Genomic DNA, 21,974 nt, shown 5'->3' with positions numbered 1-21,974 from the left:
TCCTCCCATTACAGAGGATTTGTAGTCACTAATTTGTTTCTTTATCCAGACTTGTAGAAGATGAGGAAAGACGCTGGACTGATGAGAACATTGATATGGTTGCTCTGAAACACTTCCCCAATATTGACAAAGAAAAAGCTATGAGCAGACCTATCTTATACAGCAACTGGCTGTCGAAGGTAAGTAAATTTTTTTTTAAATATTTTTAAAAAAACTAAATACTTTGGAAGCAACTGAATAATACAGCTCTTATGACTATATTAGCATGATAATCGGTGCCCATCATTTTGTTAAACTGATCTCCAGGAAGTTCTTACTATGATTATCTGAAGTGAACTCTACCACAAAGTTAATAGCCGTTATGCCAGGGATGCTATTGTAAGATCTACCATAGTATGTAAAGGCAGTATTAAATAATACTTCTCAAGAACAGTGTAACACTCCCAGAAAGCTTCTGACAGTTATTACTTATGGAATCTCTTGGATAAGGCAGTGACCCTTGAACAGTACTGATATTATAAATTTTGTGGTGGACTGTTTCTTCCGATCTGAATGATTCAGCTGGGCAATCTGTAGAAATCCTGCAGAGTTAAGGCAACAGTCTATCTAGCCCGCTACCCATCTCTGTGACCAATAGCAAGTGGCTAGGAAAGGCTGTTTAAAATAAATTAAGGGAGTGAGAGAGGGGAGTAAGTCTGTCATGCTACTTCCCGGTCTCTTTGGTGACTGGCAGCACAGGCTCAACCTATGGCATCAGTAGGTACAGTATTAAACGCCATGCCACTGGCTGTGGCACTCTGGGCTGTGGACCTGTTGCTGTGCAAGTTAAATGAGTACAACATTCTTAAGCTTTTGTAGAGGATTGATGCTTTAAGTATTCTAATAGTTCTGCTTTCATCCACTCATAAATTGATCCTGAAATGAAATTTCCTTAAATCTTAAATTCTATACTATATTGACTGGTTTTTTTTAGGATTATATTCCAGTGGATCAAGAAGAATTAAGAGACTATGTGAAAGCTAGGCTTAAAGTCTTTTATGAAGAAGAACTTGATGTACCACTTGTTCTGTTCAATGAAGTCTTGGATCATGTGTTAAGAATTGACCGGTAAGTTGAGACTTCAATTGCTGCTCGTATAAATAGTGTTTAGAGACTTCTTAGAAAACAGAGTAGTCTGAGTATGGAGTAAGTAAGAATGGAGCACAATCCCATTGTTGTCTATAGACTATACACTGCGGACGTCCAGATAGCAGGATCCTATCTGGAAAATTGTATCCATTTTGGTACAAACTTTAAGTATAGGTGTTCAAAGAAAAGCTTCAGTAAGTTGATAACACTTATTAAACATATGTGGTTATGCTCTTTTTCAGAATCTTCCGTCAGCCACAGGGCCACTTGCTGCTTATTGGAGTCAGTGGAGCAGGGAAAACAACCCTCTCAAGATTTGTTGCCTGGATGAATGGTTTGAGTGTCTACCAAATTAAGGTTGGTGTTCTAGTTTAATTTAAAAAAAAACCCTGTTAGTCAAAACTGACTCTTCTTAGATATCGACTCCTAAAAAATCCCATTAAAAGCTAAACCGTAATGTTAATAACCAATGTTAAATCTTGCTAGGTTCACAGAAAATACACAGGTGAAGATTTTGATGAAGACCTTAGGACAGTATTGAGACGTTCTGGCTGTAAAAATGAAAAAATAGCTTTTATAATGGATGAGTCAAATGTGTTGGATTCTGGATTCCTGGAGAGGATGAACACTCTCCTAGCCAATGGAGAGGTAAGAAGATATTAAGTAAATACTTTAAGCACCTTTTTACAAGTATAAGCTACAACAAAACTATCTTTTGAATTAGGTTCCTGGTCTCTTTGAAGGAGATGAATATGCCACTCTCATGACTCAGTGTAAAGAAGGAGCACAGAAAGAAGGTTTAATGTTAGATTCACATGAGGAACTCTACAAATGGTTCACGAGCCAAGTTATTCGCAATCTCCATGTTGTGTTCACTATGAATCCATCTTCTGAGGGCCTGAAGGACAGGGCAGCTACCTCTCCTGCTCTCTTCAACAGGTAATTGCTGTATATTCCAACACGTAATACAAATGCTGTTAAAACAGTTCTTTTGGAGGAGTCTTCACAAATGCTTTGTATTTCAGGTGTGTCTTGAACTGGTTTGGAGACTGGTCAACTGAGGCACTGTACCAAGTTGGCAAAGAGTTCACAAGCAAAATGGATCTTGAGAAACCAAATTATATTGTGCCTGATTACATGCCAGTTGTATATGATAAGCTACCACAACCACCATCACACAGGGAAGCTATTGTTAATAGTTGTGTGTTTGTTCATCAGACTCTTCATCAGGTATGTTATTATTACACTGCTTAACTTGCATTGATCTCTAGGCCACAGCATCATGCACCAGTTTCCTAAAAAATATCATCTTCGGTATCCAAATAGATTTAAAAACAATACGTAATCTACAGCTTTTTGTTCCCTAAAGGCTAATGCTCGTCTGGCAAAACGAGGAGGTAGAACAATGGCAATCACACCACGCCACTATTTAGACTTCATCAACCATTATGCCAACTTGTTCAATGAGAAACGCAGTGAATTGGAGGAACAGCAAATGCATTTGAATGTTGGTCTTAGAAAAATTAAGGAAACAGTTGATCAGGTACATATCTTTAAAACTTTGCCGTCTGTAAGGCTGGAGTGATTAACTAGATTTACATACTTAATATTAATTCTGTCTCCCATCTTACAATCTATCTCAGGTGGAAGAATTGCGACGTGACCTAAGAATAAAGAGTCAGGAACTGGAAGTGAAGAATGCAGCAGCCAATGACAAGTTGAAAAAGATGGTGAAAGATCAGCAAGAAGCTGAGAAGAAAAAGGTAAAAATCTTTGTTAAATCTCTGTGCATAGTAAATATTTTTATTTACAAAACAGAGCCTACAGAGCAAGTACTGGAAGAAGTTCTTCTAAAAAGCAGTATTTTGTCTGTGGAATTTCCTTCTAGGTCATGAGCCAAGAGATTCAGGAACAGCTGCACAAGCAGCAGGAGGTCATTGCAGACAAACAGATGAGTGTGAAAGAAGATCTTGACAAGGTGGAGCCTGCTGTCATTGAAGCTCAGAATGGTATGTTAGCACCTGAAGAAATCACGCTATGGGCTTGGATTTAAAACCAAAGTCTATAGGAATGTGTTTTGGTGTGGTCTGAGTTGGTCCTGTCTAACAAAAGTGTAGGCTCTTAGCATGGAGCTGAACAGTGTTGAAGAAATTTGCAGTCTTTGAGCTGTGATTTTGTTCTGTTTGTAGTACTGATCTGATACTTGCTACTCCTTTTATGGGTTGTGGCTTTGTTTCTGGCAGTCCAGCTCTTGTTATTTATTTGGTCTGTGTATTCATAAAAAAAGCTCATCATAGCAAAGACCACTGATGCCTTATTGCTGCACAGATAGTACACAGTCAAGCTGTCCATTCGTTGAACTGGATAGAGGAATCAGTGCTTTGAGGAAATCATTTTTAGGTAGCAGAATAAATTGTTTGTGGCCAGCTGGCAAGTTGACATTCACAGAAGTTTATCTTGTGATACAGTCTTTTTTATGTTATCCACTGGTATATACTTCTCTAATAACCTCAAATTTCTTTTGAGAATCTTGAAGCATTTTTGCAAATCTAAGGTACTTTAATGGACTTTGCTAACTGTTCGTTTTCTTCCCAATCAACATTTGTCATCTTTCTGGCACTGGTTAGCTGTGAAGTCGATAAAGAAACAGCACCTGGTAGAGGTCCGTTCTATGGCTAATCCACCTGCAGCAGTTAAGCTGGCACTGGAGTCCATCTGCCTACTGCTAGGTGAAAGTACAACTGACTGGAAACAAATACGTTCCATCATCATGAGAGAGAATTTCATTCCAACCATTGTTAACTTCTCTGCTGAGGAAATCAGGTAACGTGCAAGTGTGAGTTACTTAAGCAAATAAACTATTTACAAAGATGTGGAAGGTCTTAACTGGACTTTTATCTGGGTGGTTGCTTTGGTAGCACTTGGCTGCTTTTGAGACTAATTTATTCCTGCATGTAGTGAATGTAGGTGGTACAGGAAACAGACTACTGAAGAAAAGGTGTATCATGCAAACTGTGATGAAACAGCTGCTGTTGAGTAACTTCAAGGCATGGTTGCAAAGCAGTGTGTTGCTGTCCAAAGCCATGTTATTTGTGGAAAGTAGTTTTGCAGCAATAACAAGCCAGGTTGCTGAGGGCTTTGTCCAGGCTGACCTCCTAGCTTGCTGTGAATCTGAGCAGAAGGTCAGACTAGACACCTGAATTCCCTTGCAGCTCCAAATTTTTCTGAGCAGAGTTAAGTAAGTTGTGAGTGACTAATCTTAAAATATTGTTAAATGCCTTTTGTCACCTGTAAGCTGTAATTTCTGAAATGATATCTTGAACTAATTAAAGTGTGCCAGCTACCAGACAGCAAAACTGCTAGGAAACATTCATGTCAGCTGTGGAAGGCAGGCCAGATAAAGGGATACCAAACACCTGTGTGCTGTCATACAGTGTACTCATGCTATCTTGAAAACTTTACCTTTGCAGTGATGCCATCCGGGAGAAGATGAAGAAAAACTACCTGTCAAATCCAAGTTACAACTATGAAATTGTAAACAGAGCATCACTGGCCTGCGGACCTATGGTGAAATGGGCAATTGCACAGGTAAAGTCAATACTGTGGAGAAGCAAACGCAAGGTGAAAAGAGTGAGCCTGAAAGCGTATAACAATGTCTAAAGGCTCTGAATTTGCCTCTATTCAGCTAAATATCGCAATTGATTTTGCTTCAGGGAAATCGGTAGGTGGTTCAGACAAGTGCTTATGGGCTCTGTAGTACTGTGCCAGAGAACTAATGGCCAGCTGTGATACAGCTTGTGCACCAGAAACGTTAGGTTTACAGTAAACAGTAGTCAATCCTTTATGTAGTGTTGTTCTACAGGGCAATGCAATGCAATCCTCTTAATGGAGACTGCGTAAGTTTTGTCCTGCCACAGAGTGGGGTACACTCACAGGCAGCTCTGTCAAGATATTTTAGGCGGACTTTTAAACTAGTTTCCTAAAGGAGTAGGCTTTTGGGAAGATGCCCCCAGACTGAGCTATCCAATAATGGTTTTATGTGCCTGTTGGTGTTCAATACAGCAGAATGCTTGGCTTGTTAAAACTGTGCCTGCTATGAATGGCGTGATGTGGAGAGACTGTTTAGCTCGAATCTTGCCAATAGGCCCTATCCTAACTGTTGTGTGGCTTGGCTGTGCTCAGTTCTTTACTAAGGAAGGCAGATTAGCACAGTACTGGCATGGACCATGTATTTATGCAGAACAGTGCTGTACGCCACTTAATGTGGTCTCAATGTTTCAGATGATGTCCTGTAATCTACAGAGCAGTAAAAGGATTTTGCAAAAAGCAGTTACTTATGTGTCTGTGCTTCATTTAAACTAGAGTCTTAGGGATTGATAAACAAGCCTAAATTTCTGTTCAGTAGCTATTAATTCTTACACAGGTCACAAGTACCTGAACTTGAAAAGGTGCAGTTGATAGTGTGTACCTGAATGCTGTGGTTCTTGTTAACACATGTCATTTTAGAAAGTATAAAGGGCCTATTTACTGTTTACAGCTAAACTATGCTGATATGTTGAAAAGAGTGGAACCTCTACGCAATGAACTGCAGAAGCTGGAGGATGATGCCAAAGACAACCAACAGAAAGCAAATGAGGTGGAGCAGATGATTCGTGATCTTGAGGCCAGTATTGCCCGTTACAAAGAAGAATATGCAGTACTGATTTCAGAGGCTCAAGCTATTAAGGCAGACTTGGCTGCTGTAGAAGCAAAAGTAAGACTTTTATATATCAGTAATTTTCCATTCTTCAATCTTTGACAGTTGGAAGTTGAACCATTCTTTAAATTTGTGAGCAGGCTTGATTCCTTCCCCTGTGCAGTGCATTTGAGCTGTCTGTTTAATGTCTGGATGCCATGAAGCTACTGAAACCTGGCTGGAGTTAGAAATATCAACTCATGCTGCTGTTTGATTAACAAGACTGTTAACATAAGGCTTAAATAAGTAGACAGCCTTTGGAAACAGGCATGCATGTAGTGTAATTGTAATATCTTAACTGGACTTCTTGGCCAAGGGGCGGGAGAATTTCTCTATGTATTTGATCTAATCATTAGTATGTCACTACTATGCTAGTACTTAGCACTTTTCAGTTCGTCAAGATAACGGTTAAAAACACCATAACACTGACATGAAGAAACACAAACTTAATTTAATTCTGAGCTTTAAAATTTAACTTGGGCCTTGAGTCAGTATTCAAGTGTCCTGGGAGACTTGAAATACTATAACAATTTGTCATCTAACAGGTCTACTTCACCATATATTTCTAGGTAAACCGTAGCACAGCTCTTCTGAAGAGTCTTTCTGCTGAACGTGAAAGATGGGAGAAGACAAGTGAAACTTTCAAGAACCAGATGTCCACTATTGCAGGAGACTGCTTACTTTCAGGAGCTTTCATTGCCTATGCTGGCTACTTTGATCAGCAGATGCGTCAGAATCTGTTCACTACGTGGTCTCACCATTTGCAGCAAGCAAATATCCAGGTAAAGATACAGTCATGATAAGTTAACCATAAATCAATTTACTGCAGCAGTTAAATAAGCTTTAAGATTACAAAGTAAAGAATTGAGCTGTTGGAAAACAATACCTTGTAGAGCTGCATTTACTCAAAATGTCTTCACCAGCCGGTTGGAGAATCTCTAGTCAAGTACTAACTGTATGCACTTCTTGCAGTTCCGGACAGACATTGCAAGGACAGAGTACCTTTCCAACGCAGATGAGCGGCTTCGCTGGCAAGCAAGCTCTCTACCTGCAGATGACCTGTGCACTGAGAATGCCATCATGCTGAAGCGGTTTAACAGGTATTTAGTTCTCAGATGTGGAGTTCTAAAGCAACATTCTCACAGCAGGCAGGGTTTTGCACCTGTCAAAGAATCACAGTAACTCTTTCAAACCACTGTTTTAGTGTTGTGAAAACTTCTAATGTTTGTAAAAGCTTCTCAGTCCTGTGTAAACATAAAAATTTTGCTGCCCAAATACAGACTTACCTTTCAAAACTCTTAACTGAAATAAGTAATTGAACCTGGCCAACTTATTCTTTTGATATACAAGCTTTTAGAGTTGAGACTAATAATGCAACCTAAATTCATAAAACTGCTTAGAGGCTGTCTGCAATCAAAACCCAAATAATGAAAGTGGTTTATTACTAACCTAGGTATCCATTGATCATCGATCCCTCTGGGCAAGCTACAGAGTTTATCATGAATGAATATAAAGACCGTAAGATAACTCGTACAAGTTTCTTGGATGATGCTTTCAGGAAGAACTTGGAAAGTGCCTTGAGATTTGGTAACCCACTTCTTGTCCAGGTTAGTTGCATGATCGTCTAGAAGCTATTCAAAGTTCTTGAATTCTATTCTGTGTACTAGAAAAGTTTGCAATTGTTCTGTTAGTAAGATGCAAACAACTTTGTTTTCAAACCATAATTTAACAAGTAAACTACTACTGAGTGCTATGTGAGGTGTTAGTCCTAAGGAAAATATGATTAGTGAGATACACAATCAAAAGAGGGTATTTCCTTTTTCCACCATTTCAGCAGCTTTTATTTTGAAAATACTTCCACTCTACAGAATGATTTGCAACCTGCCTGTCTATTCTCATTTCCATAGGCTATCTCTAGTCATAAGTAATAGCACATAATATGGCTAGCTATCTAGAATTAAATCTACTCTGAGTAGCAGGAAGAAGTTTCAGTAGTACAAAGAAGTAGGCAACTGTAGGAATAGTTGACTTCCACTTGATATATTTTTCATTTCTTGTTATGGAAATCGGAAAACAAAGAATTGACTTACAGATGAGATCAGTAAGTGTTGCTTGTGCTGCTTAGAATAGGGCTTATTGTGTATTGGGACTAACACAATTACAACCAGGAATAATACTCCCCTTCTGAGATTTTTTTATGATAATAGCCTAAACTCTCTGCTTGTGTAGCTCAACTACAAATCTAAAGTGGAAATACCTTTTGAATGTGATCCATATTCCAAACCAACTGCAAATTGATTGCTTACTAGAGCTTTAAGCCCCAGTTAGATCAGGATTTTTAGCTTGAGACACTTGCAAGGAACAGAATTTCTTGACACATCTCTGCTTCTAGGACGTGGAGAGTTATGATCCAGTTCTGAATCCTGTTCTGAATCGTGAAGTCCGGAGAACTGGAGGCAGAGTTCTGATTACTCTGGGAGACCAAGATATTGATTTGTCACCATCCTTTGTTATCTTCCTCTCCACCAGAGATCCAACAGTAAGTAAAACAAAAGGTTGTTCTGTTTATAGAAATGGTATGTCAGAGAGCTGATAAAATTTTTCATGTTTCCTGTGGTAGGTTGAATTCCCACCGGACCTCTGCTCTCGTGTTACATTTGTGAACTTTACAGTGACTCGCAGCAGCTTACAGAGCCAGTGTCTGAATGAAGTCCTGAAAGCTGAAAGACCAGATGTTGATGAAAAACGCTCTGACCTCCTCAAGCTTCAGGGTATGCTTTACAAAATTAAAGTAACTTCCTCCTGTTCTAAAAAAATACAGTGGTTTTACTGCAGCTGTAGAAATACACAGTGAAATATCTTTATAGCTGATATTCTTGCTTTTTCAGGATGTCCAATGGCAAGGAATACATGATTCATGTAATTCTTAAAACCTAACAAATCTATACAATCTGTAACCTAATTTTTCTTCTAATTAAGGTGAATTTCAGCTGCGCTTGCGTCAGTTAGAAAAATCCCTACTACAAGCGCTTAATGAAGTGAAGGGACGTATCCTGGATGATGACACCATCATCACTACTCTTGAGAACCTGAAGAAGGAAGCAGCAGAGGTCACCAGAAAAGTAGAAGAGACCGATATTGTCATGCAAGAAGTGGAGACTGTTTCTCAGCAATACTTGCCTCTTTCTACAGCTTGTAGCAGTATCTACTTTACTATGGAGTCACTGAAACAGGTAGGTTGAGTTCTTCTTCCTACCAGAAGTTTCAGTTATTTACTGTTCAAAGCTAAATAGACACTGCCTAATTCCAGCCGTGGGTGCCATTTGCCTACCAAATTGCAATAAGCTATTGACTATCAAACAGCAGGATTCTATAGAGAAAAACGAAATCTTTTGTCTTCCAGATACATTTCCTGTACCAATATTCTCTCCAGTTTTTCTTGGACATCTATCACAATGTCTTGTATGAGAACCCAAATCTGAAGGGAATTACAGACCATACTCAGCGTCTCTCAATCATCACAAAGGATCTATTCCAGGTTCAGTTTTTTAATTAGTTAATGTAATTCTTTATTCATTTTAGAAGGATCAGAGTTAAAGGCCTCCTACACCACTAACTTCACTGTTTTGTTGATAGGTGGCTTTCAATAGAGTGGCACGTGGCATGCTGCATCAGGATCATATAACATTTGCTATGTTGTTGGCCCGGATTAAACTGAAAGGCACTATTGGGTAAACATTTGTTTTCTCACTTCACTTCAGTTGAAAAAGGGAGGGATGTCTTGAAGGCACCTAGCTGAAGTCTTCTTTTCCCTTGACATTAGGGAGCCTACATATGATGCAGAATTCCAGCACTTCTTGAGAGGGAAGGAGATTGTACTAAACACTGCATCTCTCCCAAAAATCAATGGTTTGACTGTAGAGCAAACAGAAGCAATGATGAGGTTGGGCTGCCTTCCTGCATTTAAGGACCTTGTTTCAAAAGTTCAAGCTGATGAGGTAAGTGTTGACTAGGATTTTTTTCTGCACTATCTGGTTAAGCTTTTTAGGTGTCTGCTTTAAGAGCTTCATGCTTACAAGTAAGGTTTCCTAGTATGAGATGGAAAGCCTTACAGATGAACTAGTTGTAGTGGTTGTGGAAATAAATGTTCTTTCTTTGTTTGTAATCCAGCTATGAAACTTGAGTTGTAAATACCAGCGTTGTTCATCACTCAGCCTTGGAAGCAGCTTCACCATCCATCTAACTTTGCAGTCAGCTTTGGTTCCTGTGGTAGCAGGAAGTGTGATACTGCGTGTCTTTCACTGTATCACTATTGTGTGATAATAATGCAGTAGAGTGGAGCAGCCCTAGCCATTCATAACATCATTATGGTGGGCTCTTGGACATTACTATTTGGAATAAATTTGAATACTGCTCAGCTGCTGAACACTTTGCTCCTTCTCATGACCTTAGTGTTCTAAGAATACATCTGTGTCCTGACTGAAACTGTATGTTCCTAAATACGCCCATGTCTTAAATAGTACCTGTTTGGCTGCCCTGCCTAGTTTTTATATTAAAAGTTATTCTCTTTGCTATGTCTAGTTTTCCTCAACTCTTCAGCCTGGGGTAAAATAACGTATAGCTTGAGCTGGGACTTGCTAGAGATCTGTAGAATCAGAGGTGCTGGAGGCAATGCTGAATTAGGGGATAGCAGTGAAATGATGGGACACATCTAAAGAAAACATAATAAACAAAGCATAAATTGAGTTTTACACATGTATTTCTGTTTAAAAAAAAAAGATCTTTGAGAAATTCAAGGAAGAAAAATTAGTCTGGAACTTACTGAATATGCTCTTCAAATTGCAGTCTTGCTCAGGGAAGCGGTCAAACCATTTATATATGAAACACTTGGACCATACGTGCGCATTAAATGGGAAAAATCTTACGAATGTGTGCATTACATTTTTTAAACATTTAGCTACTTATTAGGTTTTTTTTTTTTAAAGATCAGATTGCAAATCCAAGGCTAGCAGAGCTTGGACTGTTTCAAGTTCAACCCTACGGTAGCAATCTTTCTTTCCTACTGGAAGTTGGTACGTAGCTGAACTCTTCTGCAGTACATAAAATTCTAGATTTTAAAGCTGAGACCGAACATCTCTGTTGCACCCTGAACAGGACCTGCACCCTGCAGTAGATTTTTGATGCTATGAAACTCCATTTCAGGTTTTTTGCATTTTCTTTCAATATAGCAATTCTGTATCTGGCTGGATAGCAGTTCACCAGAGCAGACTGTACCATACCTTTGGACTGAAGAAAAGCCTGCAAGTAAGTTAAATTTCACTATTGGCCACACGAATCCTACTGTACTAATCTAAGTAGAATTGCTATTATTTTAAAGCAATTCTAAAGTAGAACTTTCATTTGGACTTTAATGCCTGGGAAAATCACGGAAGTTGGGGTTGTGGAAGACTTTCAGGTCTTGAGATTTGGGGTTGGTTTGTTTCTTGTTGTGGGTTTTTTGGAGTGGTTTAGGTTTTTTTTGGTTTTGGTTGGTTGGGGGTTTTTTTTAACCTAAACTTTTGTAAGCAATAGTTACTACACTTGGTTCCTGCACCTTAACCTGTGATCTGGTCTTCCACTGAGGATGAAACATACTTCTGCACTCTCATTAGATTACTTAATAGTTTGAATTAACCTTAGTCATTGCAAATGTGGAGGCTGCTCAATACGCTAAAAAGCTCCAAGACACAGAATTTCAGAGGACAGGGCTGGTCTACTGGAATGTTTCCTTCTGCAGTTGTATCTAAGCATGAAGCTGAGATGACCAGGCCTGATGAACAGGCCTGAGCCAGAATTGACTCATGAATGATCTGTTGCTACGTTCAGCAGGATTTTGTTTTAATTATCTCTTCTCACACACTTCAGAGTGTGAGAAAGTACATTATAAAAATAAGTAACAACTCCTTAGCCTTGTGTTGTTTTAATTGTAACTTCTTCAGTATAGACAGAGTGTGAGAAAGTACATCATAAGAATGGATAACAACTCTTTGGCCTTGTGTATGCATAAACAGAAGATATGCGGGAGGAGCGTTTCATCACAGCAACTCCCTTGTTTCCTCTTTTGAGCTCTGGCCAAGCTCTAGAGGGGGGTACAGCGGGGTAACTGAAACCAAATGATTCCTCATTTTAGAATAATGAAAGAAAGTTGCTTGTTTAGCACTATGAAAAGCTGGACACCCTTGCAGCGAGGATTGGAGACCTCACCTACGAGTAGATGCACTGCGTAGGACCTCCCAGTTGCAGGGACAGGCTCTCCAAATCCTCGCTGCAGCCGGGGCTCCCCAGCAGCTATGGATCTGAATGATGGTAACGTATTAATAGGGCAATTGATGATGTATCTTTCTTAATCACTATACTTATTTTCATGTAGTAATGATTAGGGGCATTACCTTTAAATGCTATTACTGTTAATCTGTTGATAATCACTACTAATCCTTTATTACCTACTCTATTTGAATAAATCAAGTGAAACTTAATTTTGTGAAGTATTTTCGTATTTGAATCTTTTGTGTTGATCTTGTTCTCTGGTAAAACAGAAGTCTTAATTCTTGCTACATTAGTTGTTAGTGCTAATTTGTTAAGAGTTAGAATTTACAGGTAACTGTTGCCCTTCAGTTCCTCCCCTGTCTGAAAGGTAACATTAGGAAGTGTGTGCTGTCTGTGATCATTCGGGGCTTATTCCTGTAGGTGGCTTTCTAAATTAAGGATTTTAAGCTTGTGTTTGCTAGCTACCATAAAGCTGCTTCACCGTTAACTGAAGCAACTCTAGGTTGTCTGTCCTATCCATGCTAGACGGAGTATAGAATACTTCAGAGTCTAGCAGAACGGCAGATTATTGCATGAGTGAGAAGGTGTGGAGAGGTCTGTCATTCCTGGAAGTTAAAATCACTTCATGGTAACACTTCTAGACTGTAGCTTTTGTAAACCAGTAGTATTTCAGTAGAATCCAAAGGCATCTTGTTAAGGTAGGCTTTTAAAGGGTTCACAACATGAGCAATTGAGCAGGTAATTAAAATGTCACAGAAAACAAACCAACTGAAGATTGTAATAAGATTCTTTTGGCTGTCAAAGTGAAGACAGAATATAAGGATTCCATTAAAATGTTGCATCAAATCTTTCAAAGGGATAATTAACTTTCTAAATATCCAGTTCTTCAGAACTAGATGGGAAAAATTGAATGGAGAATTGAAGAGGAAGGTGTTGAGGATGGTTTTCTTACGTGTCCATCTAATCCTGTCTCCTCTTTTCAGCTCCTATTGGACAGGCCATTCATCGCTTGCTTCTGATCCAGGCCTTCCGTCCAGATCGTTTGTTGGCAATGGCGCATACCTTTGTTTCAACAAATCTTGGAGAGTCTTTCATGTCCATTATGGAACAGCCTTTAGACCTGACACACATTGTAGATACAGAGGTAACCCACTTTTTTTGAAAGGCTAAAATCCTGAGGTAATGCTTTGTGCCACCTTGCAAGAGTTCCATAGTGAGTAAAGCTATCCACTGGATTATCCTTCTCCCCATGGTATGAGGTGTGGATTGTCTTCCTGCTTGTTAATGTAAAACTAAGAGTAGCATAATGTCTTTATCTGGTCAGAGGGAAGAAAGAGCTTACTGCATTCTCATATTCATGTAGTGATTTGTGTCCTTTTAAACTTCTCGGACAACAGGTGAAACCTAATACCCCTGTGCTGATGTGTTCGGTGCCTGGTTACGATGCCAGTGGTCATGTTGAAGACCTTGCAGCTGAGCAGAATACACAGATTACTTCTATTGCTATTGGTAAGAACATACCTTGTTTCATCATCTAAGCATAAGTGAAATTGTTAGCAGCAAGAGCTTTAGCAAGCCTTCTGTCTTTCAGGTTCTGCTGAAGGGTTTAACCAAGCAGATAAAGCAATAAACACAGCAGTGAAATCTGGAAGGTAAGTTCTACCTCCTTTTTAACTAGATTACTGCCTAGTAGAAAGGTAAACAGGGGATAGCGAGGAAGTAATCTATTGGCTGAATAGATAAAACTGAGAGTAAAAAAAAAATGGGACTGCCTTCTGAACTGAAATTTTTAATAACAAGCACAGCTTTTCACAACTTCTATTTTATTTAAATATTTTCAAGAAAAGTAGGTTATATCTGTAAAACAGGAAAGTTAGCCCATTTACAGTGCTCAGTAACTGATTCTACGTAGAAGACAGGTTTAAAAGAGAGAGGAAAATCTGTAGCATTGATATCATATTCTGTTACTCTTTGTGGTGATTATAGGATCCGTAAGCTGTACACTAAAAAGCACGTACTGTGTTTCAAAACTTCACAGATGGGTAATGCTGAAGAACGTTCACCTGGCTCCTGGCTGGCTCATGCAACTAGAAAAGAAGCTACATTCCCTACAGCCCCATGCTTGCTTCAGACTCTTCCTTACCATGGAGATTAATCCGAAGGTAACGCTGATTTGGAATTTGGTTCTCTGGTAGAGTAACTGGCTTGCAGAGCCAAGAATGCTGTCCAGGGAAGATTTTCTCATGACTGCCTTTCTGCAGTAAAGAAAAAGGAGAATAATACATGCCTGTCTGGGTCGTTACCAGCCTTGGTTTCTGATAACTTAATTGTAGCTGAAAACTTCATACTATTCCTTTTGCTGCTTCCCTTACCCTCCAAAAGAAAGGCAGAGCTTTACTGTGTGTGCTTACAATGAGGTTTTGAAGCTCATGCAAACTGTGCTCTTAGAGGGATTGAATTTAGCGAAGGCTAAGGGAACTGGATATGAGTTTATTGATCTTTTCTAGGTGCCAGTGAACTTGTTACGTGCTGGCCGAATCTTCGTGTTTGAACCTCCTCCTGGCGTAAAGGCAAACATGCTGAGGACTTTCAGTAGCATTCCAGTTTCTAGAATGTGCAAGGTAAGGCTACGGCTTGTGTAGATGAAAGAAAATGGAAGAATGTGTTCAATAAAATATTGTATTAGATGATAAAACCTCAGCTTCTAAGATGTACATGGAATGTTTTTTTTCTCAGGGAAGTAGAGTAGTAGTTGCTTTTTCTGTTGGTAGAACGCATTCAGTTTTCGTTGCAATCTAGTAGTAAACCAGATACTTTCTAACCTTTTCGCAGGCTGATTTCGGTCAGTTCCCCTGAGGAACAGTTGTATTTATATTCTTTTCTCTCCACGTCCTAGTCTCCAAATGAGCGTGCTCGTTTATATTTCCTCCTTGCCTGGTTCCATGCCATTATCCAAGAGCGCTTGCGCTATGCTCCATTGGGTTGGTCCAAGAAGTATGAATTTGGAGAGTCCGATCTGAGATCTGCCTGTGACACAGTAGATACATGGCTGGATGATACAGCAAAGGCAAGTAGTATTGTGTACTTAGGTATAGGTGTACTTAGATTACTTAAGATCTTCAGTGAAACAGTCTGTTCTGGAAACATATAATAAGTTAAATGAGTAAGCACAAATAACCTGATGGCAATTTAACTTAGTTCTTGAATTTGATTCCTTGATCAGAGGAGATGTGAAGAGGATTGTTTCCTGCTAATTACATTGCATTTTACTTACAGGGTCGCCAAAACATTTCACCTGATAAAATTCCGTGGTCTGCACTAAAGACGCTGATGGCGCAGTCTATCTATGGAGGTCGTATTGATAATGAATTTGATCAACGTTTGTTAAACACTTTCTTGGAACGTCTGTTCACTACTTTAAGTTTCGATAGTGAATTCAAACTGGCTTGCAAAGTTGATGGACACAAAGATATTCAGATGCCAGATGGAATCAGGTATCATTTTTTCCTTATGCTGATCTCTATATACAACTTAGCTTTTTTAAAATTAAAAACAGACAAACAAACCTAACCTGTATCTCTGTCTTGGAAGTTAGCCATGTAAACATTTGTCTTGGGCAAATAATTACCTTGCCATTCTAATAGAGGAAGCCTTGTAATGAATATTAAAACTCTGGCTTGCAGGCGTGAAGAATTTGTCCAGTGGGTTGAGATGCTGCCAGATACACAAACACCATCATGGCTGGGCCTGCCAAATAACGCAGAGAAAGTTCTTCTCACCACACAAGGTAAAACCCAAACTTTAACAATGTCTCCCTCAACACAGTTGGTTTCACTTTTGCAAGGTAACGTTCACATAGTCCAAAAACTGACCAGAATCTTGTACATTAAAAAAAACAGTTACATTCAGCCTTCAATATGTCAAGCTCCTGTCTTGATTCTGGAAAGCTTTATTATCAGCTCTGGAGCCACCTACAGTTAGACAGTTCTGAATCTTGGGTCTAGACTAGGGAAAAAGAAAAGTTCTAGTTCTTGCATGTAGCAGGATGTTTTCGTCTTGATGCCACTGCTTCTCTGGCTAACAGCATGTCTTCTGTTTTAGGCATAGATATGATCAGTAAAATGCTGAAAATGCAGATGCTGGAGGATGAGGATGATCTAGCTTATGCAGAAACTGAGAAGAAGACAAGAACTGATTCTACATCAGATGGTCGCCCAGCATGGATGAGAACACTACATACCACAGCCTCTAACTGGCTTCACCTTATCCCACAAACTCTAAATCATCTGAAACGGACTGTGGAAAACATTAAGGTAAGAGCTAAGGTTTCTCTAACAGGGGCATAGAAGTGCACAAGTTCTGTTGCATTGGAACAAGTGCATTGTGATTTGTAAGTGCTGATTAAACTGCTGGAGGGGGTCAACGGAACCTGTATCGATGCTGATTCTGACTCCACAGCTATGTAATGCCCTGCTGAGTTTCTTGAAATGCTCTTAAAAGTTGGGTTTTGTCTTCTGGGGATTATTTGAAGAAAGGCAATGACAAACTGTCTATCAAGAGTACCACTTCTGAAGCTTCTCTGTGATCAGGTAGCAAGAAACAAGTGCTTGCTGTTGCAGCACACTGCTAAAATTTAGTGATGGTCAGTGAGGGGAGATGGAGCAGCAGCTTCTGCTAACTGGGAACAGAAATTGCAAGGGCTGGAGGAAACTTTTGAGATCTGGACAGTAGTACCCTAAGTAGCTCAGTTGAATATTCCCATGATTGCCTAACTGCTTCTAAAGACTTACTCTGGGATAGTAGGTGAGAACCTTCTGTTGCTCATTAAGAGAAATTCAGAGTTGATTGGAAGCTGCTGCAGCAGGCAGTCTGCATTAATTGTTCAACTAAGACTTGTACTTTCTTGCTTTCCAAAGGGAGGAGGAGATTGTTGGTTGTAAAACAGTCTCTGCAATCGTTTTTGCACCACAGACTGCATCTTCATGTTTAATGCATGTAGTCACAGTGTCACTGGTCAGTCTGTCAAGGATCTGGGGGTTGTTTTTTGTAGCAGTTTTCCAGCAAGAACTTTGATCTGTAGCCTACTTTCAATGTTTTGACAATTAGGATCCTTTGTTCCGATTCTTTGAGAGAGAGGTGAAAATGGGAGCTAAGCTGCTTCAGGATGTTCGTCAGGACCTTGCAGATGTGGTTCAAGTGTGTGAAGGAAAAAAGAAACAAACCAACTATTTGCGTACGCTTATAAATGAACTGGTGAAAGGTATGGTAATTCAAATTAGCATCTCCCAGTACTCTCTTTGCCTCTTGCACTCTGTAAGTTAGGGGCTATTCTGCTCAACAGTTTAAAAAGAAATTACAGAAAAATTGGGATTGACTTTACCATTTGACACCAGCAATACTTTTGAGTCAAGCATAAAATTCCAGTTGAGGTAGCTAATATTAGGCTTTTTTTGTATAGTTTATATCAGCAGCATAATTTCTAAGCTGAAATCTTAATAAACTCTTTCAGTCTCTGAATTGTAACTGAACAAAGTTATTTATACCACAAAGTGAGTAATATTGTTCCTGTAAATCTCCTAGAAAATATTTAAGTTCTCTAAATTTCTGTTTCAAGATTGTCCATAAATGCGGAATTTTCACAGGCATCTTGCTTCTAGTAATACATTTAAGATCTGCTCTCTGCTTTGAACGAAAGCATTTCCTGAAACACAGATACTTGACCTCTTCAATTTTTTATAAAGAACTCAAATCTTCACAAAAACTTGTAGATCAGTTTCTGCAGTCTGTAGCTGTGTAACTGAAGTTGCTGTTGAAGGGTTTCTGTAACTGGGTGGCATTTTAAATAAATAGTAGACCTGGAGGCCATCTGCTTTGCAGTTGTTGAAAGTGCGTTCACTTACTGAGGAGCCTGTTAAGATAGAGGCTGATATTCTGGTCCAAATGTTAAATGGCTGTTGGGAGAAAAAGTGAAGTGTCAAAATAGTGTGTAATTCCAACTTATATACAAACAAAACTTAATTCTAATCACATTTTTCATAGGTATTTTGCCTCGTAGCTGGTCTCACTACACAGTGCCAGCTGGTATGACTGTTATTCAGTGGGTGTCCGACTTCAGTGAGCGCATTAAACAGCTGCAGAATATTTCCCAGGCAGCTGCTTCTGGTGGAGCAAAAGAACTAAAGGTATCTTGTGCTGATTTCTTCCAGAGGTTATTGGTGGCTGTATAACTACTTCATGGAGCCTTCACGTCAGGGCTTCTAAATAGTTCCTCAGGCAAAACAACTTCAGTTGATGTTCTCTGAAATGTGCTTGTGAATACTGTTGAGTATCTCCTGATCTCAAAATGGGGAGGCTTAGCAGGCTGTTTGTAGAGATTAGAGGGGAAACTCTGTATTTTAGAGTAACAGAAGACATAGCCTTAGAGCAAAAAGCAGTTTAGCAGTTACACAGTGTTCCAATAGCAGCAGGAAAATTTTAATGTAAGTAGATTACTGAAGTAATATTTGTGATAATCATTAATTAATACTGGAGCTGATATCCTTTTTAAAATTTTTTCCCCCTCAACTAGAACATCCATGTATGCCTTGGTGGCCTGTTTGTGCCAGAGGCGTATATTACTGCTACAAGACAATATGTTGCCCAAGCAAACAGTTGGTCCCTCGAAGAACTCTCTCTTGAGGTCAATGTTACAACTGCACAGAATGCAGTACTGGATGCATGCAGTTTTGGAGTCACAGGTAAGCTTATCAGAAAGAAGGAGTCCTTGCTCTAAAATAGTTTCAGAAGCTTCTGGTATTAAATGGGCTATATCAAATGAAAAAGATTATATACTTGCAAAAGTTAATGCACACTTTCTGAAGTTGTTTAAAGATCAGTTTGCTATTAGTTAGTAGGGAGGAATTTACAATGCTAATAAATCTCAAGTCTCAGGCCAGTATATATTTCAGCAGTACTGGATAGGGTATCTGCTACAACCTCCTTATTTTGCAGTATGAAATACTTACCTCTGATTTAATAGACTTGGACAGCCCTTAAGTGCTAAGCAGGGAGACAGTCTTTGTCTAGATGTGTGGAAACTCTTACAAACCTAACTGTGTTTCAATTCACAGGCCTGAAGCTTCAGGGAGCTACATGCAGTAACAACAAGCTGTCGCTTTCGAATGCTATTTCAACTGTACTGCCCATTACACAGCTTCGCTGGATCAAGCAGACAAATGCTGATAAAAAAGCAAATGTTGTAAGTACTGATAAAATAATTTTAAAAAGAATTCTCACAATTAGATATACCCAGCATCTTTTTTCCTGAGGATTTATGGATACTTTTATCAGGCATCGCAAATCAAATGGTTCTTTTATAATATTCTCAGTGTCAGTTGGTACCAAGCTAGCAGCGAACAGACCTAGCCTTGACTAGGTTTTTCCTTTGTAGTCAGCTAAGAAGAAGAAGAGACATCCAAAAATGCTAATGCTGTTCAGGCCAGAACTTGAATTTATACCTATAAAGAAGGCTGTGTTTTAGGTGAATTTATTAGGCCTGGTTTTTTTTCCTCATATTTTGAGTATTGAGTTATCTGATACTAAATTCCCATCTCATAAATACCCTGTAGTATTGTAGAAACTTCTTATACTCTTCAGCTACTTTACATAACTCTTCTTGTGTATTCATGTTTTTCCCCAGGTTACTTTACCAGTTTATCTCAACTTCACTCGTGCTGATCTGATTTTCACGGTTGACTTCGAAATAGCTACCAAGGAAGATCCCCGTAGCTTCTATGAACGTGGTGTTGCAGTTCTCTGCACCGAGTGAAAAATTTGTTTTGACTGGTAATGCTGTAGTAGTTGTCAGTCTTCTGTGTAGTATTCACTCGTAATTTTGTAACCTGGTTATAGGGTAAGTTGTCAGAGGGATTTGTGTTGACTAGGAAGAAAGGGAGCGGAGCAGTGCATTGGAAAGCTGATAGGCTAGATTTCTTCGAAGGAAAATTGGATGAGATTTTTAGATGGTTATTGGTAGATGTGATATTTGATGGATCATGTTATATGAAATAAAATCTGTATCAAGACTTTTGAGTCTTTCTGGAAATATAATTCTTACAGTGATTTTTTTTTTTTTTTTTTTTTTTTTTTTGTCTGGAAAAACTGTGCCTATGATCTTTTTGGAGAATAACAAGGAAGAAGTTGGTATTCAAGCATATTGTTGACACAGGTCCCTCAGCAGCTGGAATTTAAGTCTTCAGTGCAGTAAGACACAGAGCCTGACATTGTCTGCTGTGACAGCTGATGACATTCCATGAATTATTTGCAAAGAACTGTCTCTTGCTTGAAGTAACCTGAATTTACACAGCTGCTGAGATGCATTCCAAAGCCAGAGTATCCTAAACAAGACTTTCTTGTCCTATTGACCCAGAGAGCTTCCTCTTTCTCAAGCTGCTTTTATGGTGAAATAAGCCTCCAGTTTCATGTCTTGTTAAGCCCAGGAGGATAGTATTAAATGTTTAAACAAGGACTTAGTCTTATTTCAGAGATTCATATGTGACCAGCTGTTACCAGATTAGGTGAGCTGAGAATTCCTGCTAATTGCTGTAATGATTTGGGTGTTCACTTGCTTTCTCTGATGCTAAATTCATTGAGTAAGCATTTCTACCCGACTCATCATCCTGTCAGAAGAGCTGTCCTCTCTTAACAGAAGTTAATATAAAGTGTTCAAAGATGCATATGAAGAATACAGGTGCAGGGCTTTTCAATCTTAAAACAGAAATCTCAGGAGCTCTTTCTTTTCAGTGATTTCTCCTACAGAAGCAGTGACTTTCTGAACCTATAGCAACTCTAATATTTTTTTCTTATACCAGACACACTTGTGCTAAGAGGAAAAATTATCTCAGCTTGCCTCACGTGCTTGTTTCAGCTGATGCCTACTGGTTACTAAAAGAGAGAATTCTTGCTGTCTGCCCTCTCCATAGTGTTTTGCAGGTCCTACAGTTAATCTCTGTAGGTTGCACTGTCCTGCCTGGTTTTATTACTTTATAAAGAATGAATCCCAGACCAGTGCATGCTTAAATATGTGCAACTTCTAGCTCATAGTAGCTGAGCTGAACATGCACCTTTCTTTCAGCAGCTACTTTTTGTGCATAGCTCAGCACCTGGGCTGTGGTACCAGCTTACAGCTACTATAAAAATCTTCAATTAAACCAGTTCCACCTATTAGCAAGTACTAACACTGTAACTCAAGCGTGTCCCATATATGACATAGCTAGAGCTTCCCAAACTACTGAGCTCTTCATAGCGCTCTGTATTAGGCCGGAATTAACAAAAGATACAGTTGCAGTTCAGAACTTAATCCACAGTGGGATTCTCATACTCAATAATCAGACTTTAAATGTCTGCATAGAATACTGTCTCATGTGCCTTACACATGAGACAACTTATTTGTTCCTTTCTCCTGATTGTTCCTGTATTATTTTTTCCTAGTGGATTATTTATTTCAGTATGCTGTGTTAAACAACTGGTTTAAGTGAAATCCTCACTAGATGAGATTAGGGTTCTCAGCTGCAGTTTGCAGGTCAGTAGTTCAGTTTTATTTGGCCTCAGAGGAGGTGGTTGAAAACCATTCAGCAGGCAGCTAGGACTTAAAAGGTTGTGACTTCCCTGATGTGGGTTGAAGTGGTTTAGCTGCATCAAAACGTTGTCTTTTTGAAGCTTTTTTTTGCAAGTTTTAATTCTAGAGAGAGCTGTAGCCTAGTTGCAGTACACATAGACCTATACCTGCAAGGTGTTTTTTTTCTGCAATTAAGTTCACAGCAGCTTG

At 39.1% G+C, this 21,974-nt stretch overlaps 1 protein-coding gene across 1 annotated transcript in view; it reads left to right on the top strand.

Annotated features, from left to right (window-relative positions):
• The window catches only part of DYNC1H1 (dynein cytoplasmic 1 heavy chain 1), a 45,835-nt gene extending 25,603 nt beyond the window's left edge, over positions 1 to 20,232 (top strand). Inside the window, exons 43-78 of the mRNA XM_086750262.1 lie at positions 50 to 179; positions 974 to 1,107; positions 1,371 to 1,485; positions 1,615 to 1,776; positions 1,853 to 2,067; positions 2,154 to 2,358; positions 2,498 to 2,671; positions 2,772 to 2,891; positions 3,017 to 3,137; positions 3,756 to 3,951; positions 4,599 to 4,716; positions 5,666 to 5,881; positions 6,433 to 6,645; positions 6,836 to 6,963; positions 7,317 to 7,470; positions 8,256 to 8,402; positions 8,484 to 8,634; positions 8,843 to 9,096; positions 9,267 to 9,401; positions 9,500 to 9,594; positions 9,687 to 9,861; positions 11,092 to 11,167; positions 13,153 to 13,313; positions 13,567 to 13,678; positions 13,761 to 13,821; positions 14,208 to 14,331; positions 14,677 to 14,790; positions 15,066 to 15,236; positions 15,446 to 15,663; positions 15,853 to 15,956; positions 16,271 to 16,482; positions 17,276 to 17,429; positions 18,209 to 18,351; positions 18,738 to 18,906; positions 19,279 to 19,406; positions 19,848 to 20,232. Coding sequence (XP_086606388.1) covers positions 50 to 179; positions 974 to 1,107; positions 1,371 to 1,485; positions 1,615 to 1,776; positions 1,853 to 2,067; positions 2,154 to 2,358; positions 2,498 to 2,671; positions 2,772 to 2,891; positions 3,017 to 3,137; positions 3,756 to 3,951; positions 4,599 to 4,716; positions 5,666 to 5,881; positions 6,433 to 6,645; positions 6,836 to 6,963; positions 7,317 to 7,470; positions 8,256 to 8,402; positions 8,484 to 8,634; positions 8,843 to 9,096; positions 9,267 to 9,401; positions 9,500 to 9,594; positions 9,687 to 9,861; positions 11,092 to 11,167; positions 13,153 to 13,313; positions 13,567 to 13,678; positions 13,761 to 13,821; positions 14,208 to 14,331; positions 14,677 to 14,790; positions 15,066 to 15,236; positions 15,446 to 15,663; positions 15,853 to 15,956; positions 16,271 to 16,482; positions 17,276 to 17,429; positions 18,209 to 18,351; positions 18,738 to 18,906; positions 19,279 to 19,406; positions 19,848 to 19,976 — 5,434 coding nt within the window. The 3' untranslated portion in view covers positions 19,977 to 20,232. The remainder of the gene's footprint in view (positions 1 to 49; positions 180 to 973; positions 1,108 to 1,370; positions 1,486 to 1,614; positions 1,777 to 1,852; positions 2,068 to 2,153; positions 2,359 to 2,497; positions 2,672 to 2,771; positions 2,892 to 3,016; positions 3,138 to 3,755; positions 3,952 to 4,598; positions 4,717 to 5,665; positions 5,882 to 6,432; positions 6,646 to 6,835; positions 6,964 to 7,316; positions 7,471 to 8,255; positions 8,403 to 8,483; positions 8,635 to 8,842; positions 9,097 to 9,266; positions 9,402 to 9,499; positions 9,595 to 9,686; positions 9,862 to 11,091; positions 11,168 to 13,152; positions 13,314 to 13,566; positions 13,679 to 13,760; positions 13,822 to 14,207; positions 14,332 to 14,676; positions 14,791 to 15,065; positions 15,237 to 15,445; positions 15,664 to 15,852; positions 15,957 to 16,270; positions 16,483 to 17,275; positions 17,430 to 18,208; positions 18,352 to 18,737; positions 18,907 to 19,278; positions 19,407 to 19,847) is intronic.
• Positions 20,233 to 21,974: the final 1,742 nt, after the last annotated feature.

This window comes from Chlamydotis macqueenii, chromosome 5 (genome assembly GCF_036417535.1).
Source record: "Chlamydotis macqueenii isolate bChlMac1 chromosome 5, bChlMac1.mat, whole genome shotgun sequence".
NCBI lineage: Eukaryota > Metazoa > Chordata > Aves > Otidiformes > Otididae > Chlamydotis > Chlamydotis macqueenii.
This window is presented reverse-complemented; position numbering and strand designations above follow the sequence as displayed.